Consider the following 18,249-nt stretch of genomic DNA (forward strand, 5'->3'; position numbering starts at 1 on the left):
GTTGACTGTATACGTGTGTGTCTTTTTCTGTGTTCTCTAATCTATACCACTGAAATATATTCCTATTTTTATGACAGTAGCTTGCTTTGATTACGGTAGCACTGTATTATATTTTTAAATCAGTGTTTGTCTCCAGCTTTGTTCTTCTTGCTCAAGAAAGCTTTATTTGATGTCTTTTGTGGTTCCATATAAATTTTGTTTTTTCTATTTCTGAAATCCCAAATGCCATTTGGGATTTCAATAGGCTAGAGAGATGAATTTTACCAGTCATTTAAATAAGAATTAATACAGGGGGAGGAAGCGGGATGGATTGGGAGTTTGAGGTTAGGAGATGCAAACTATTGCATTTGGAGTGGATAAGCAATGAGATCCTGCTGTATAGCACAGGGAACTATATCTAATTACTTGTGATGAAACATGATGGAGGATAATATGAAAAAAATAATGTATATAAATGTATAATTAGGACTTTTGCTGTACAGCAGAAATTGAAAGAACATTGTAAATCAACTATAATAAAAATTTTTAAAAAAAGAATGAAAAGGAAGAAGAATCCTCAAAAAATAATTAATACAATCTTTCTCAAACTCTTCCCAGAAATTATAAGGAACACTTTCAAACTCATTTTATGAGGCCAGCATCAGCCTGAAACTAAAGCCAGACAAAAATTACCACAAAAGAAGAAAGCTACAGGCCAATATCCCTGATGAACATGGATGAAAAAATCCTCAACAAATTATTAGCAAACAATATGATATCACATTAAAGGAATCATACAGCATGACCACTTAGGATTGATTTATCCCCAAGACGCAAGGATAGTTCAATATATACAAGTCAGTAAATGTGAAACACCACATTAACAGAAAGAAGGACAACAATCATATGATCATCTCTAGGGACAGAGAAAAGCATTTGACAGAATTTAACAACACCCTTTCATGATAAAAACTACCAAAAAGTTAGGTACAGGGGAACTTACATAAGTATAATAAAGCCTATCTATTGAGAAGCCCACAGCTAATGTCATAACCGATGATTAAAAAAACTGAGACCTCTAAGATCTAGAACAAAGCACTCTGGGCTTTTCTTTGCTGGCAGCTTTCTGATCACTGGTTCAATCTCCTCAATTTGTTATTGATCTGTGCACACTTTCTATTTCTTATTCACTCTTGGTAGGTTATACATTTCCAGGAATTTATTCATTTCTTCTAAGTTGTCCAACTTGTTGGAGTCCAATTGTTTATAATCATCCACTATGATATTTTTTATTTCTGTGACATCAGTTGTAATGTCTCCCCTTTCACTTCTGAATTTGAGTTATATTCCCCCTTAGTGTAGCTACACGTTTGCAGATTTTATTTATCTTTTCAAAAAACCCCGACTCTTAGTTTTGCCAATTTATTCCTATGTTGTTCTAGTTTCTATTCCCTTTCTTTCTGCTCTGTTATTTAATTTTAATGATTTCTTCCTTCCTTCTTCTCACTGGTTCTTAGTTTGTTGTTCTTTTTTCTAGTACCTTGAGGTGTAAACTTAGGTCTTTTGAGATTTGCCTTCTTTTTAAAAATGTGTTAACATTGCAGATTTCTCCAGTGCTTTCACTGTATCCTATGAGTTTTGGTATAAAGTATTTTCATTTTTCTCATGATGTTTTCTAATTTCTTGTTTGATTTGTTCTTTGACCCAATGGTCATTCAAGAGTGTGTTAATTTCCATTTATTTGTGAATTTTGTGATTTGCTTTTGTTATAGATTTTTTTCCCCCCATTATGGTCAGAAAAGATGATTTCAATCTTTTTACATTTGCTGAGGGTTTTTTTTTTTTTTTAACTTAGCATGTGATCTATCCTAGAGACTGTTCCATGTGTGCTTGAAAAGAATGTATATTATGCTGCTGTTGAATGGAACATTATGTACATGTCAGTTAAATTCCATTTGGTCTAGAGAATTCCTCAAGTTTGCTATTTCTTTACTTATTTTCTGCCTGGGTGATCTATTTATTACTGGAAGTAGGGTATTGAAACCTTCTAATACTACTGTATTGCTGTCGATTTCTTCCCTCAGATATGTCGATTAAAAAAAATACTTTGACACTGGGTGAATACATAATTATAATTATTATATCATCTTGTTGAATTGATCCTTTAAAAATTTTTGTTTTAATAAAAACTGAAATAATTATTACAGTCAAGCTAATTAACATATCATGTCCTCATATAGTTACCATATTTTCGGGGCATGGTCAGTACACCTGAAATTTACTCTTTCAGCAAATTTCTGGTATTCAATACAGTATTTTCTATGTTTATCATGTAACACATGAGATCTCTAGGCTTATTAATTCTATGAAATGCAACTTTGTACCCAGTGATATCTTTCAATTCCTTTACCCTGCCACCCTGTTAACCACTGCTCTCTTTGCTACTATGTATTCAGCTTTTAAAAATTCTACATATGAGATCATGTAGTTTTTTTTCTTTGTGTGTCCGGCTTATTTCACCTAGCATAGCATCTTCCAGTTTCATCCATGTTGTTGCAAATGGCAGGCTGAATAATATATAATTACATATAATGATATATATATATAAAATCAAAAAATTGACCCTTATATTATGTAATGCCCTTCTCTGTTATGAAAGTTTTTGATTTAAAGTTTATTATGTCTAAGTATAGCCACCCTTGCCTGCTTTCTTTTGATTATCATTTGCATGGGATTTTTATTCCTTCATTTTCAAACTCTATATGTCCTTAAATGTGTCCTTAAGTTGAATCTCTCAGAGACAGCACACAATTGGCTTGTTTAAAAATCCATTCAGCCATTTTATGTCTTTTGATAGATGAATTTAATCTACTGACATTTTGGTTTTCTTTTGATTCACCGTAAAATATACCTAAGAGACGGGGATAATACATCCATGCTATCAAGATAGTTAAAGATAGAGCCTAAAGCAGATAGAGTAAACTTGGAATTTCTCTGAACTTCATTGTTTTATCTTAAAATTCATAGCATTCTTTTTTTTTTGTGTGTGTGTGTGTGTGTCTTTTGTCTTTTTAGGGCCACTTCTGCGGCATATGGAGGTTCCCAGGCTAGGGGTCCAATCAGAGCTGTACCCATCGGCCTATGCCAGAGCCACAGCAATGCAGGATCTGAGCCACGTCTGCAACCTACACCACAGCTCACGGACAATGCCAGATCCTTAACCCACTGAGCAAGGCCAGGGATCAAATCCGCAACCTCATGGTTCCTAGTCGGATTCGTTAACCACTGCGCCATGACGGGAACTCCGAAATTCAAAGGAATTTTGTATTATAATTTATAATAAATATATGCTTGTATTAATGCTTTATGTCTTAACTTTGAGGAAAACTGATGCTCTAGGAAAAAACCACGAGTTTATTGAGTAGCTCTCACTACTGCTAGACATACTAACTTGAAAAAAAACTATATTTTACATAAGAACTACTCAATCCATTTTAGTCTTTGTCACTATCAGCAGCATATCTCAATCCTTGGAATACATTTAACTATTTCAACATAAAGTAACAGTAATTTTTATGTTACTAAGCTGTTATCCAAACTACTTTTGGCAGTATCCACAATGATAGATCATTTTGCTGCACTTTCTTTTGTGTGTCTTTACCTCTTCAGCAGAGATTAAAAAAAAGTATGCAAGGCATCATAACACAGTGATTTGGAATCAGATCATTCTGTTTGGAATTTTTTCTCTACCACAAACAATCATTGTACATATCCCTTTTGTCATCAGTAAAACAGAAATAACAACACTATTGTTACCTCTTAAAAGAAAGAATCCACATTATAACTGAACATTTTGCTCAGATAATTCAATAATGATCGCTGTTTTTTTTTTTTTTTTTTTCCACCTTTTTAGAGCCGCACCCCTAGGCATATAGAGGTTCCCAGGCTAGGGGTCGAATTGGAGCTGTTGCCACCGGCCTACGCCACAGCCACAGCAATGCCAGCTCTGAGCCACATCTGCAACCTTCACCACAGATCACAGCAAAGCTGGATCCTTAACCCACTGAGTGAGGCCAGGGATCGAACCCGCTCGTCAGATTCGTTTCTGCTGAGCCACTACAGGAACTCCATGATTGCTGTTTTGATTTCATTATTATTGATCATATAGATGGACGAGACAAAACACAATGCATCCTTTAGATAAATTTGAAAATTAGTTACAGAAATTCTAAAACTAACAAATATCATTTCTTAAAAAATAAAATTAATTTTAGCTGGTTGTCTGGATCCTGGAAATTTCTTAATGTCAGAAAAAAAGAAAAGAACAATACACTAGTCCAGCTAATAGTTAGAATTTGATAGACCTTTCTTCAAAACTGCAATGTGGCAGCTTCAAAACAAGTAAATGGTTAGGCATAGGGAACACATGAATAACAGAAAACAATATTATATAAGCCAAGTGAAAAAAAACCTGAAATTTTCTTTTCTTCAAAGTGGAAAAGATCTATATGTAACAATGGAGTTGGATCAAATTAGTGCTGTGATAGAGGTATCCATAGAATGACATCATAGATCAGAAGTAGTGATTCTTGGAGTTCCCATGATGGCGGAGTGGTTAACGAATCTGACTAGGAACCATGAGGTTGCAGGTTCGATCCCTGGCCTTGCTCACTGGGTTAAGGATCTGGTATTGCTGTGAGCTGTGGCGTAGGTTGCAGACGTGGCTCGGATCCCGCGTTGCTGTGGCTGTGGTGTAGGCTGGCGGCAACAGCTCCGATTCGACCCCTATCCTGGGAACCTCCATATACCACGGGAGCGGCCCTAGAAAAGACCAAAAAAAAAAAAAAAAGAAGCAGTGATTCTCTATGACTGGAGAATGTAGAGGGAAATGAGGTTGGATAGAGGAAGTTCTTGAATACTAAACTAGAGTGTTGGAACTTAAATTTGTGACAAGGCATCAAAGGCTGGAGAGTAGGATTTTTACATCATTTGAAATACTGTTCTCTGGACAGCTCTACGAAATGAGAACTGGTAAGGCAGGGAATTAGAGGTAGGGGGTTGAAAAGCCTCAGAACAGCACATGAAGACTTCACGTTTTGCAAACTTGACCAGTTCACAATACTGTTATCTCATCAAAATCATTTCAAAAATCCTATCATATAGATTTTAGTTCTAAAAATGCGCATGTGCTTAAAATGGTCATTCTTAAAAAGAGAAGGAAGAGTCATTCTTCAAATGCTTATAGAAAACTATCACGAACAACTAAGCTTTTACTAACATATAAAACACACTTTTAAGAGGGAAAATCAAGCAAATTAAAAAAATATGTATATTTGTATTTGCTTCTGACTTTATAAAAATTATTTTTAGTGACAAATATCATAGCATACACAGACTTCACTTATTAGACATTTGTTGAGTATGATGGGCATGGTGAAGTACTGTTGAAATGTATTTTAGAGTGATAAAATGCACAAGGAGTTTTATATGAGTAAAGGCCATACACATTAGAATAATGGCACTCCTCTTGATTAAAAGCAAATAGTTGTCTTGAACTATTTGTTCTGAAACTATTTGTTCTTGAAAAAAACAGCTTGTCTTTTAGTTGACAAATTTTTTTAGATGATAATTTTGGGTTAGACAGAAATTGTCTGTCTTTTTAAAAATTTATTATTATTATTATTATTATTATTATTATTATTATTATCATCTTTGGTTTTTAGGACCGCATTCTTGGCATATGGAAGTTCCCAGACTAGGGGTCGAATCAGAGCTACAGCTGCTGGTCTACACCACAGCCACAGCAATGTGGGATTCAAGCCATGTCTATGACCTACACCATGGCTCACGGCAACGCTGGATCCTTAACCCACTGAGTGAGGCCAGGGATCGAACCCAAATCCTCGTGGATCCTAGTGGATACTAGTCGGATTCGTTTTCGCTGAGCCACTACGGGAACTCCGGAAATTGTCTTTTGTTTGTTTGTTTGGCTGGTTTTTGTTTTGTTTTGTTTTGCTTTCTAGGGCCACACCTGCAGAATGTGGAGGTTCCCAGGCTAGGGGTGGAATTGGAGCTACAGATGCTGGTCTACGCCAGAGCCATAGCAACACCAGGTCTGAGCCGCGTCTGTGATGTACACCACCGCTCATGGCAACACCAGATCCTTAACCCACTGAGCAAGGCCAGGGATTGAACCCACATCCTCATGGATGCTAGTTCGATTTGTTTCTACTGAACCACTAAGGGAACTCCAGAAATTGTCTGTCTTCATAAAAGCTTAAAAATAAAATTAAACATAACTCTCAAAGATTAGAAAAATGGAGAAATCTATTTCTTAGATTCATAATAAGATACAGACACATGGAACTTCACATTGTATTGGAAAGAAAAGATGGTTCCCCCAAAGTCCTATTTTTTTGTATTTCTTACTTGTATTAAAAATAACAATTAAGAATTATTATAGCACATTTATTTTCAATGAGTATGAAAGTGTTAGCTGGCAAGTACCCAGCTACTGAGAATTTTTAAAACTCTGGACAAAACATAAAAATGGTAATATAACAGTGTAGTTTTAAGTGGTACATAGAAGTAAACATAGAAATTTTATATCTAAAAGTTTAACTTTTATAGTAGAGATATAGCAGGACAAGATCTACAAAATTAATTGGTAAGCAGTAATGAGAACATTTTTAACAACCAGCATGAGTTAAAGCTAAATTTTTCTTATCTTTTTGTTAAAAAAACAGTGATGGGTATGAGAGTGTTGACGAGAGTAAGAGTCAACAATAGTTTATCTTTCATTAATATTATTTTTGATTCTGCTTTATTCGACGGCCATCGAAAAACTAGGAAAAGAACGTGTAGATAACACAACTTACATAGGTTAATACAATGAGCTAGGATGTATTTTTCAAAGTATAGATAATGATCCATTAATGGATTTTGAAATCAATTTTGTGGGTCAAGACCTGCATTTTAAAAGGTACCAGGAAAGAATAGGATACCACAGAAATAGAGAAAATATGAGTTAAAGATAAGTATTATTTCATAATCTTTTAATTGTGTGTGTACAGAGTTGAGGTATAAAATTCATAACAGATTGTGGATGGAAGTGTTTGAAAAACTTGAGCCAAAGGGTCATACTCAGAAAAGAGTCATCAGTGTATCACTGTCAACCTGCGGTAGAGTTCCACAAGAGAGTCCACTGGGGTCTGCCCTGGGTCCTGGGGTCTCTTAGCATCTTATCTATGTCCCGGATAATGAAAAATAGAACATATTTAAGTTGTTGATGAGGTCCAATAAGAAGATGATTAAGTACCAGAAACTTCAGATAGAGAACTGAGGTTTCACATGGCTTTTGATCATGGATAAACAGATCCAAATGCAGTATTTTTTCAAGTTTTGGCTACATATTTGGAAAGATAGGAGAGCTATACTTTTTCAAGTATCTAAAAATAAGGCAGGGTTTCAGAGGATTTGCAACTGGGTCAAGACAAACTTTTTAGGGATTTTAAGTGGTGTCTAATTTACTTATGCATAATGAAAAAATAATGAGTGTATATAGATTTTTACATTAAATTTTTTTTCTAGCACATGTACTTGGAATCATAAGCAATTATATTCTGATCTCAATACCAGGTACTATATACAGGTAGAACTCTGGGAATTTATAAATTTAGCTATTGTGTTAATTTCAGGGAGGTTAAAATAACGTGCCCTATATATCACTGAAAGGCTTCAGTTGTCTTCATAAAATTCAGTCTCTTATTACTTCTGTGCTCTGTGGAATATAGTTTTAGGTATGGATGATTTACACAGTTGAGATCATGATCAATGTTGCTCTCATGGATGCCTTTTCATCTATGAGAGCAAAAAAAATTTTTCCTTGGTTGAACAAATACAGGTCCTAACATAAGCCAGGATGTGTTTCTTCACGTGAGATTTTGACGTAAACTTCTTACTGAAATGTCATGATAGCTCGGTGGAAATTCTTGCTAGTGTGTATCTTTTCCCTCTCTTTCTTAGAGGTAAATTAGAAGAAAACAACTTTCATTTGTAGAGTCATGTCAACAATAATGTTACTATTTCACTGTGGCCCAGGAGACTAGAATAAGTAACTTATCGACACCCACTTACCTTGCTACATGATTAATTACAGGAGCAAAGTTGGTTGGCCCATACAGTTGTACAGATTTCAGACTCCTATAATAAGCCTCCATGACACCCTCAATGCCATCACAGTAGGGGTTTTGAGGGTTCCCATTCTGTAGAAATTTACAGGCAAAAAAAGTAAAAAATTAATAGTGTCTTTAAAAACCAATTAAAAAAGAGAATGATACATGTTGATACTCATAAAGATTTTTTTTGGAGTTTCTACTGTGGCACAGTGGGTTAAGAATCTGACTGCAGCAGCTCAGGTCACCATGGTGGTACAAATTTGATCCCCGGCCTGGTGCGGTGGGTTAAAGGATCCAGCGTTGCCACAGCTGCGGTGTGGGTCCCAGCTCTGGCTCGAATTCAGTCCCTGGCTTGGGAACATACGCTGCAGGTATGTCCATAAAAAAAGAGTTTTTGGAAGAAAATTCATTTATTTATTTATAATAGCAAAAAATTAAGTGATCAACAATAATAGATTATAGTATATTGCATAGATTGTGATATGATGTAATGTGCAATCATTAAAAGTGGATACTTTTCAAAAAACGGCAGGAGAAAATTCTACATTATCTTGAGAAATTGAATATCACAATTTACAATTAATAGTGTCATTTTTACACAGATCTGTGTACACATAGAGATGAACATATAAAAATCTAAAAAGGAGGAAACAAAATATTAACAGTGGCTACCTCTAGGTGGCTGTGTAAGTGTTGACTTTTATTTCATTGTTTAAACTATTCTATATTTTCCAAGTTTTCTGCAGTGACATGCATTAAAATCAGAAAAAATTCTGTCAATTCAAATAGTTTTACTTTACAGCAGTAAAAATGTACAATATCTGCTACATGCACATTTTCAGGCCACCATTGATAAGCCCAACTAAGAAGTAGCATTAAGTGAGTAGCATTAAGACAAGGGAAAGGGAAAAGAATCAAAGAGATATATCCATATTGTTCAAGGGAACTGGAGCTTGCCACAAGTTCTTATTCTGCAGACAGTACCCAGAAGGGCAACTTGAAACTAGGAGACTTTCTCATACCTTGAATGCTCTGTTACTACCAGGTTTAATTCCCCTGGTCCAGATTCCCCCAACAACACAAAGAAGGAAGTTTTATCTACTGCTATGTAGCAAATTACCCCAAAACTTAGTGGCTTAAAGTAGCAGGCATTTATTATCTCTGGCATTTTTTAGGTGTCAGGAATCCAGGAGCCGCTTGCTTAGGATCTCTCAAGAACTTGCAGTCAAGAACCCAACCTGGGCTGAAATTATCTGTAAGCATGACCAGACTTAGATCTGCTTTCAGTAAGGCTCATTACATGGCATGCTGGCAGTAGTGTCACTGAGCAGGGCCCTATAAGGCTCCTGGCCATAAAAGCCTTTTTGTATCCCCCATTTCTTGTTCTTAGGAAATGGGCCTCATTCCACCTCCACAGCCTTCCCTAGGGACAGGTTCAGATAGTTGCTGATCAGGGAAGGGAGGGGATGCAAAGACCAGGGAGGAACAGTCAGGTAACAATATCCCAGCCTTGAGGCAGGATCCTGGTTCTCTCTCAAGGGATACACATAATGATGTAGGCATCTTATACACCTAAGAGAAAAGTAATGATCCTTATGGTTCTTTTCGTAATTTTTTTTTTTTTTTTTTGGTTTTTAGGGTGGCATCTGCAGCATGTGGAAGTTCCCAGGCTAGGGGTCAAATCAGAGCTACAGCTATCAGCCTGCACCACAGCCACAGCAACACCAGATTTGAGCTGCATCTGCAATCTACACACCAGCTCACGAGAATGCTGGATCCCCCATCCACTGAGCAAAGCCAGGGATTGAACCCGCATCCTCAAGGATACTAGTCAGATTCATTTCTGCTGCGCCACAAAGGGATCGCCTCCTTATGCTTCTTTCAGAAATGAATACTTTAAAACTGAACAGCTTCGAGCCCTTCCTTGTGCTTATCCCTCATTTGATTGAACCCCAACTAAACATAATCACATGGAAGCTAAAGATTAGGCATCTTGAGCACAACTGCCTGTGGGTCAAAGATTATTAGCACATGATGTTTTTCAGGAACTTTTCTAGTTTGTTCTAATCTCTGATCAATATGCCCTTTTTTCAAGTACTGTTATTCTACGCAATAACCCAGAAAACCATCACCAGGATCGATGCCATGATCTCCTGACGCCATTTCAATGATGAAGATTCCCCCAAAGCAAGAATGCATGCTTGCCCCAATCCTAATCCTTATCTGAAACTCTGTTTTTCTCTTTTAGACTATAAAACTTCCTGCAATTCTTCCACAAATGAGGGCACAGTCTTTAAGGCATTAACCTGCTGTGGCCTCCTTTGCCTGGCAAAGCAATAAAAACTATCTTTTTCTCCTTCACCCAAAACTCCATTTCTGCATTTCTATTTGGCACCGGTTGACAGAGGCTGAGTTTTGTCAACAGTAGGCCAACATAAACTCTGCTTGTGCGTTGCTACAACATGGCAGCTAACTTCCCCATAATGAGTGATCCATGAGACAGCAAGGAGGAAGCCCCCGCAAGCCTCTAGTCTCATAAGTGGCATAGCATTACATCTACTTTTAATCTATTTGTTAGAAATGAGTCACTAAGTGTAGCCCACACTCAAGGGAAGAGGAATTCGGCTCCACCTCTGGAAGGGGGTGAAAAATGTGTAGATATATTTTAAAACACTCGGGACAGTAACCATGCTTAAACATAGTTAGCAGCAGTCATTTTTTTTTTTTTTTGGTCTTTTTGCTATTTCTTTGGGCCACTCCCGCGGCATATGGAGGTTCCCAGGCTAGGGGTCGAATCGGAGCTGTAGCCACCGGCCTACGCCAGAGCCACAGCAACCCGGGATCCGAGCCACATCTGCAACCCACATCACAGCTCACAGCAACGCCGGATCCTTAACCCACTCAGCAAGGCCAGGGACCGAACCCGCAACCTCATGGTTCCTAGTCGGATTCGTTAACCACTGCGCCACGACGGGAACTCCAGCAGCAGTCATTTTTGCTTGTGTGTTTTTACTTGAACAATTGAAAGTGACTTAATTTATAAGTCAATAAATAAGTCAGTAAATTTGTTTGAACTTTATATAATATAATGTGTATAACATAATAATCCTAAAAAAGCAGATAAAATGCTATCATCGTCACTTTATGGATGAAGAAACTGAGGCATGGAGAGCTTAGATATTGTGCCCCAAGTCACACAACAGCAATAACAGAGTCAACATTTGAGCCCACATAGTCCAACCCCTGAGCCCCGTCTCTTAACCACCACCATGCCACCATGTTAAAAGATTCTACACATGTAGAAAGACTGAGGATCTTAAGGAACTAAGCCAAGATTTTACCAACCACTTCAATTTTGTCCCTTGTGAGAGAAGGCTTTACATCCACTTTACCCCTTTACTTTTTGTCTTTTTCTTCAAACTTTTTATTAACTAACCCTCATGCCATTTTGTAAAACATAAAAATAATAAAAGAATTCTTTATAACATTGGATACATGAATTGACTGAAATTAAAACATAAAAATTTAAAATCTAGCACAAGATAGTAAATGATTGGTTTTGATGTTAATCTGAGCTGATCGATTTAATCTTCCTTTAAAATTTTATGGTGCTGGAGTTCCCGTCGTGGCGCAGTGGTTAACGAATCCGACTAGGAACCATGAGGTTGCGGGTTCGGTCCCTGCCCTTGCTCAGTGGGTTAACGATCTGGCGTTGCCTTGAGCTGTGGTGTAGGTTGCAGACGTGGCTCGGATCCCGCGTTGCTGTGGCTCTGGCGTAGGCTGGTGGCTGCAGGTCCGATTCAACTCCTAGCCTGGGAACCTCCATATGCTGCGGGAGCGGCCCAAGAAATAGCCAAAAAAAAAAAATTTTAAGGTGCTGTTTTCTCCTGAAAATGAACATATGAAGCTAATTAAAATTAAAACTCATTATTGATTTTAAGCATATAAAAATGTACATATCTGTCCTAAGGGAACAATCACAAACAAGGATAGTTCTGAGTTACTTTTTGATCAGCATTTTAACATTTTGACTGAGGGGATTTATATTTCTATAAAACTATGTATTTAATTTATTCCTCTGGAATTAAAATTACAAGTTCACTATTTTCCCTACCATTTCATTAATCTTGATAGAAAGATTTTAAAAATTTTTAAAAAAAACTCATTTCTTAAAATAATTACTTGGAGAATTAGTTTTTGCTTGTTAAGACAAACTTATGTGTGGATCTAGCACAAAAGTAAAACACAGAACGTTTTTGAAAATAAGTGCTTTCAATTTTGCTGTTTATTAACGAAGTCAATGCATACTCTATTTTATATTTCCCTTTTAACTAGCAAACTTTTCCACTTGTGAAATAATAAGTTAATGCGTAGAACACATAGAAAGTATAAAGAACAGAATTCGAAATGAGCAATAATCCCATGCACAGACTTAAGTGGGGTGTGTCCAATCCCCCCCACACACCCTTTTTTTACTCCATTTGGGCTCCTGGGAATTTAGATTCAGTTCTGGAAGAGAAGCTTTTCATCTCTGTAGCTGCCCATAGCTTGTAATACTTTTCAGTGGGGCTAAAGTGCTGACAAAATGCTGAAGAGAGCTATTAGGAGCTGCTGCTTTACTCTTTGAAATGTATCTGTTGCTGCCCAGAGATTGCTTACTACAGGGAAAAGCAGAAAGAATTCTCCCTTTTATTCAATAAATGATTATCTTTGAGCTTCTACTTTATGAATGCAAGTATTCAAGAACTTTAGTGATTATACTTTTAGATGTAGTTGGAAGAAAAATTTTGCACATAAATATTAAATTGTACAGATTTCTCTAAATGCCAAAATAAGTAAAAAGTATGCAAGTGCTTTTAGATATTTGGTAGGAGAAATCAATTGGACAGATTAGCGTTTCTCTCTATTGATCAACGCAAAAGACCTTCTTTTAAAGGGTCACTGGCCACATGCCCATGTGAAATCTTCCTCTTAAGCCCTACACTATTGTATTATCAGGTATAATATAATATACCTGAAATAATATAATGTTATATTTTCAACATTTGTGCTATCTCTAAACTCACCAACCAGGGATTGTTAAAATTTTTAAAAGGCCTCTCTTGCTATTGGAAATATTATTGGTGTGATAAACAAATTCTGGTGTGATTTTGAATTTAATCTAATTGCCAGATTGAAATGGACTGAAGTTTTTCCATTTGTCATTTTTAGAACCTACAGATGTATACTGCAGTTATCTAGGAGGAAGTTAACACACAAGTCAAGTGGAATACTATCTCACTGAAGACCTACTTCACATTCGCCTGACAGTCTTATCCAAGAAAAGTGCTCTGAAAAAAATTACAGTCATATAATTATTAGGTGACATTAAAGCTGAGGCATCATCATCATCTATCATCAACTGTTTTCATCAATTTTTTGAAACTTTTTCATCAATTTCAAGGGGTAGGATCTCTATCCTTTAAATATTTGTGGCTTCAAAGAATCATTTAAGATGCAAATAATAAAAAAATCCCTCCTTTGCATAGGTTTAGTTATGGGAATGAACGTGGAGGTAGGAAAAACAGAAAGAGAGAATGAGAGGGAGAGAAAAGGAAAAAAAAAATCATACATAAGGGTGATAAACTTATGGAAGGAAAATTAACAAATCTCATTTAGTTTAACATAGTTGTTTCTTTTCTTAGGCTTAAAATAGTTCGTGGCCTTTTTCCGGAGGCACCTAAGACTTAGGATCACATTGAGTGATTTTCATGGTCTTATAAGTTTCTAAGAGAATTTAATTCTCTAAGACACAACAAAATCCCAGCGGATAATCATTTTTATATGATCTTGGGAGTTGTGGCATGTGGGCTGGTTCATGGAAGAAAAAATGAAACCCTCCAGCAACCTTCCCTCAAGTTGTGTGGATAATGGAATAGAAAAAAGAATAACAAGTATAGGGGAAAAAAGTTAAATATATAGCTCTTAAAATATCTTTAAGGGAGATGAAGTCTAATCATATAAAAGCTTCTGGAAGTGTGTGTGTGTGTGTGTGTGTGTGTAGTATATATATTATGGTGTTAAGAGAGCACATGTTTGAGAGGGGGGATTGCAGGTACTTTTATAAAATGTGATTTAGGAGTAGTAGTTAAGAGCATGAATTCTAATATAAAATTGATCTGGGTTCAAGTCCTGTCCTCTGGAAACCTAGTTAAATTCTGTGATTCTGAGCTAAATTGTATAACTGCTGGGGGTACTCTTTTCACTGTACTTAATGTGAGTGGCTCTTGATAGAATAGTGTGATGCGACAGTCATGATATACCTACCACATTTGAATTTTATGAAGATTACATAAGAAATGAGTATAGGAGTTCCCGTCGTGGCGCAGTGGTTAACGAATCCAACTAGGAACCATGATGTTGCGGGTTCGGTCCCTGCCCTTGCTCAGTGGGTTAACGATCCGGCGTTGCCGTGAGCTGCGGTGTAGGTTGCAGATGCAGCTCGGATCCCGCGTTGCTGTGGCTGTGGTGTAGGCTGACAGCTACAGCTCTGATTCGACCCCTAGCCTGGGAACCTCCATATGCCATGGGAGCGGCCCAAAGAAATAGCAAAAAGACAAAAAAAAAAAAAAGAAATGTGTATAAAGTACCTGAATTGATACCCAGTAATTACTCAATAAATGATTGTGCTACTGTTTATTTTTGTCTATTTTTCCCATATAACTTTAATTTAAAAATCCCATTTATTACTTTTTTTTTGTCTTTTTGTCTGTCTTTCTTGGGCTGCACCCGCGGCACATGGAGGTTCTCAGGCTAGGGGTCTCATTGGAGCTGTAGCTGCTGGCCTACGCCAGAGCCACAGCAATGCAGGATCTGAGCCACCTCTGCGACCTACACCACAGCTCACGGCAATGCCAGATCCTTAACCCCCTGAGCGAGGCCAGGGATTGAACCCGCAACCTCATGTTTCTAGTTGGATTCGTTTCCATTGCGCCACGATGGGAACTCCCCATTTACCACTTTTGAAACAAGAATAAAAACAAACAAACAAACAAAACCCTACAGAAATACTGGAAGAGTTTGCTCTTACAATACACAGGGTAGGGTAGGTAGGGAGTCATTTCTACAAGGAAAAGTTAATTTTTTTTACCAAAATAATAGCTAACCATTCTGACATTAATTTTCCCATTATTTCATTAGAAAGTACAAGTGAAAATAAGGCTGATTGAGCCTATAAGCACTATCTGTGTGAAGTTTATTTTGAAGGTAGAAAGTGGTACATTGCTTATTTGCAATCATACAGTATGGAGCAGTTCTAAGTAAATTAAACAGAGAAATATTTTTCCAGTCATTATACTCCATTATATTGAAACCATAATTAATTATAGCCATAATTACTGCTTCTCATTTGAAAAAGTTAATTTCAGCTATAACTAATTTTTATATTTGAAAATAAATGACATTTTAGGAGATGGTAAATTAAGGATAGCTGTATATCCTTGATATTCCTCCGATTGAGAGGTGAAAGTTACTTCTCCTACCTTGAAACTAAGCTGAACTTAGTGAATTGCTTGACCAAGAGAATGCAGGAGAAATAACTTTCTAGAACTTCCAAGGCCATGGCATAAAGAACCCTGCAGTTTCTGCCCCAGACTTTTAGAATACTCCCTCTGGGGAAGCTGGCTGCTGTGTAAGAAATCTGACTACCTTGAGACCACTATACCATGATAACCACAAGGGCAGATTGTGTGTAGAAAAACAGGAAGATGTCTAGGCAACCCAACTATTTCAGCCATCCTAGCTTGGGCATCATTTATGAGCAAATAAGCCACCTTAGCTCCAAGAGACATGATGTGGAGAAGAACTAAGGAATCCAACCAAGTAACCAGAATGAAACTCAGATACATGGCTCCCGTAGAATAATTCCAGCCATCTCTAATCAATCAAACCATCCCAGGTGAGGTCTAGACATACTGAAGACATGTACCACCACCACCCCCTGCCATTGTATTCTGCTTAAATTCCTGACCCACAGATCATGACTATAATGGAAGAATAGAGCCCTGTTTATAAATCAGATAACTTTAGGTAGATTTGCTGCTAATCTATTTAACTTTTTTCCCATTAATATCACATCCTAAATCAATCATTTACCAAAATTGAGCTGAGCATATGGTCACAAGAATTTGCTAGATGAGTGGTTAAAACAGAAGCAGCAAACCAATGAAAAGCTCCAACATATTTTTCCAAAACATTAATCCTTGTGATATATTCTTACCAAAGCAAACTCATGAGATATCCTTCCATCTGGAGGCAGTTTTGCACCAAAACCTAAAGCTGGGAACATTTTGTCACTGTCATAATCTTGAACGATTTCTCCCACTGCTTTCAATGCCATTCCATAGGCATTCAGTTGATAAGGATTCATGTAGTGAAGTGAAGTAGGCTGGGCAGGGTTGCCTGATGACAGAAAAAAAAAAAATGTTTTAAACATGAGTGATCTGGCTAAAGATAATTTTTTTGACATTTTCTTGAGATCTATTTCAGATTGAAATATTAAAAATTATGTTTTTCTGCTTATATTCATATATGTTAAGTGGCTTCTTTTGGATAGATATTGACATAGAGATATTTATTACATGAGATCAAACATGTACTAAGTTTCCCAAAGATGTGCTAAAGCATATGCAGGATTTTTCCAAAGATTATTTCTCATTGTCAATGGCATAGGCTATTCTTGAATTTCAGCCCCAGAAGAAGGATAGAAGTACTTTTAGTAATCTTATTTTATTGAAATCTTTATTTAAAAAAAAAAGTTGTGTGACTTTAGCTTGAAATCTTATGCCTATAATCAAAGGAGCCAAATGGTGTAACAGGCTTCAGGAATTATGAGGCCTTCCTAAAGTTGTATCACAAACATAAACTGAATATTTGAGACATATCCCAATTTAATCACATAAAAAGAGAAGAGCACAGTGATTTTCAATGTTAATTAAATACTTAGATCTGAGAAATTATTCAGAGAACAGGACATTAACCTAGGAGGTAAAAGGCCCAAAGTCAAGTCTTGCCATTTGCAGGACAACAATTATAAAATGCCAAAATAAATTCTACCACAGTGTTTACTGTGAAGGCAAAATAAGATTATGTGTGTGTATGTGATTAAAAATTATACAGCACCATGGAAATGTAAAATTTAATTACTACTGCTATTATTATCTGGGTCATCCGCAAGGTTTTGAATTTTCAATATGCCTATGCTACATAGGTTGGTGCATTTCAATAAAGACGAATTTGAGAGACAAAGTCATAAATGTGCTACCACTCAAACAGGAGGAGATTCACATTTTGCTGCCCTAATTACTAGCACAAAGGCAGCCTGAAGGTCTGTTTAGTTTCTTAAGTGAAAATGGAAATTAAATGGGACTTGCAATAGCTCATAAAGCTCAATTCTGCATTAAAACATTGCCTGAAGAAGGAAAGCCTCAAGGCATAGTTCTTTTTTGATAGGGAAAAAAATAATTATAAGCACTTGAGATCTAGAGAGAACGAAAGGAAAGATCTTCCTTTGGTTTATAACACATATAATAATACCCAGAACATTTTTGGTTTAAAAGTAATTCATTGTGTAAATGCATTTATATTTCTAAAGGGCTATAGACATTTAAGGGCTGTTTCCACATGATAAAATTAAAAAAAAAAAAAAAAAAGTCTTCTAAGGTGGGCTCTAAGGTTCCCCTCAGTTGGACTAAACTTTTGAAAGGTTTCTCTTGACTGTAGCTCCCACTCCCACTTCCTATTTCTTAGAGCATTTACTTTAGAAAGTGTGGAACTGCAAATTCTTTCTATGATCCTTTCAGATGTAAATCTTTTAAAATTCAGGAATGCCTTTCTTAGGGACCTGAGAGCCATCCCTTTGAAATGTAATCATCAAGATAGCATCTCTAATGCCTAGTCTCTGTCGGGGTGGTGGCCGGGTAGGACCCAACTTCAGTAAGTGCTAATTACTAAACACAGATGCTCTAATCATCCAGACCAATTTCCTCCCCAATATCTCTCAGTACTATTCCAATAGTTCACCAACAAAACCCCCTATCTTTTGTTTTGGAGGAGC

General features: G+C 36.6%; 1 protein-coding gene across 1 annotated transcript in view; it reads right to left on the reverse strand.

Moving 5' to 3' along the window:
* CPNE8 (copine 8) overlaps positions 1-18,249 on the reverse strand; it is a 266,575-nt gene that overhangs the window by 24,780 nt on the left and 223,546 nt on the right. Inside the window, exons 15-16 of the mRNA XM_047787960.1 lie at positions 16,414-16,595; positions 8,116-8,243 (exon numbers count right to left, since the gene is read on the reverse strand). Coding sequence (XP_047643916.1) covers positions 8,116-8,243; positions 16,414-16,595 — 310 coding nt within the window. The remainder of the gene's footprint in view (positions 1-8,115; positions 8,244-16,413; positions 16,596-18,249) is intronic.

Source organism: Phacochoerus africanus, chromosome 7 (genome assembly GCF_016906955.1).
Source record: "Phacochoerus africanus isolate WHEZ1 chromosome 7, ROS_Pafr_v1, whole genome shotgun sequence".
NCBI classification, from domain to species: domain Eukaryota; kingdom Metazoa; phylum Chordata; class Mammalia; order Artiodactyla; family Suidae; genus Phacochoerus; species Phacochoerus africanus.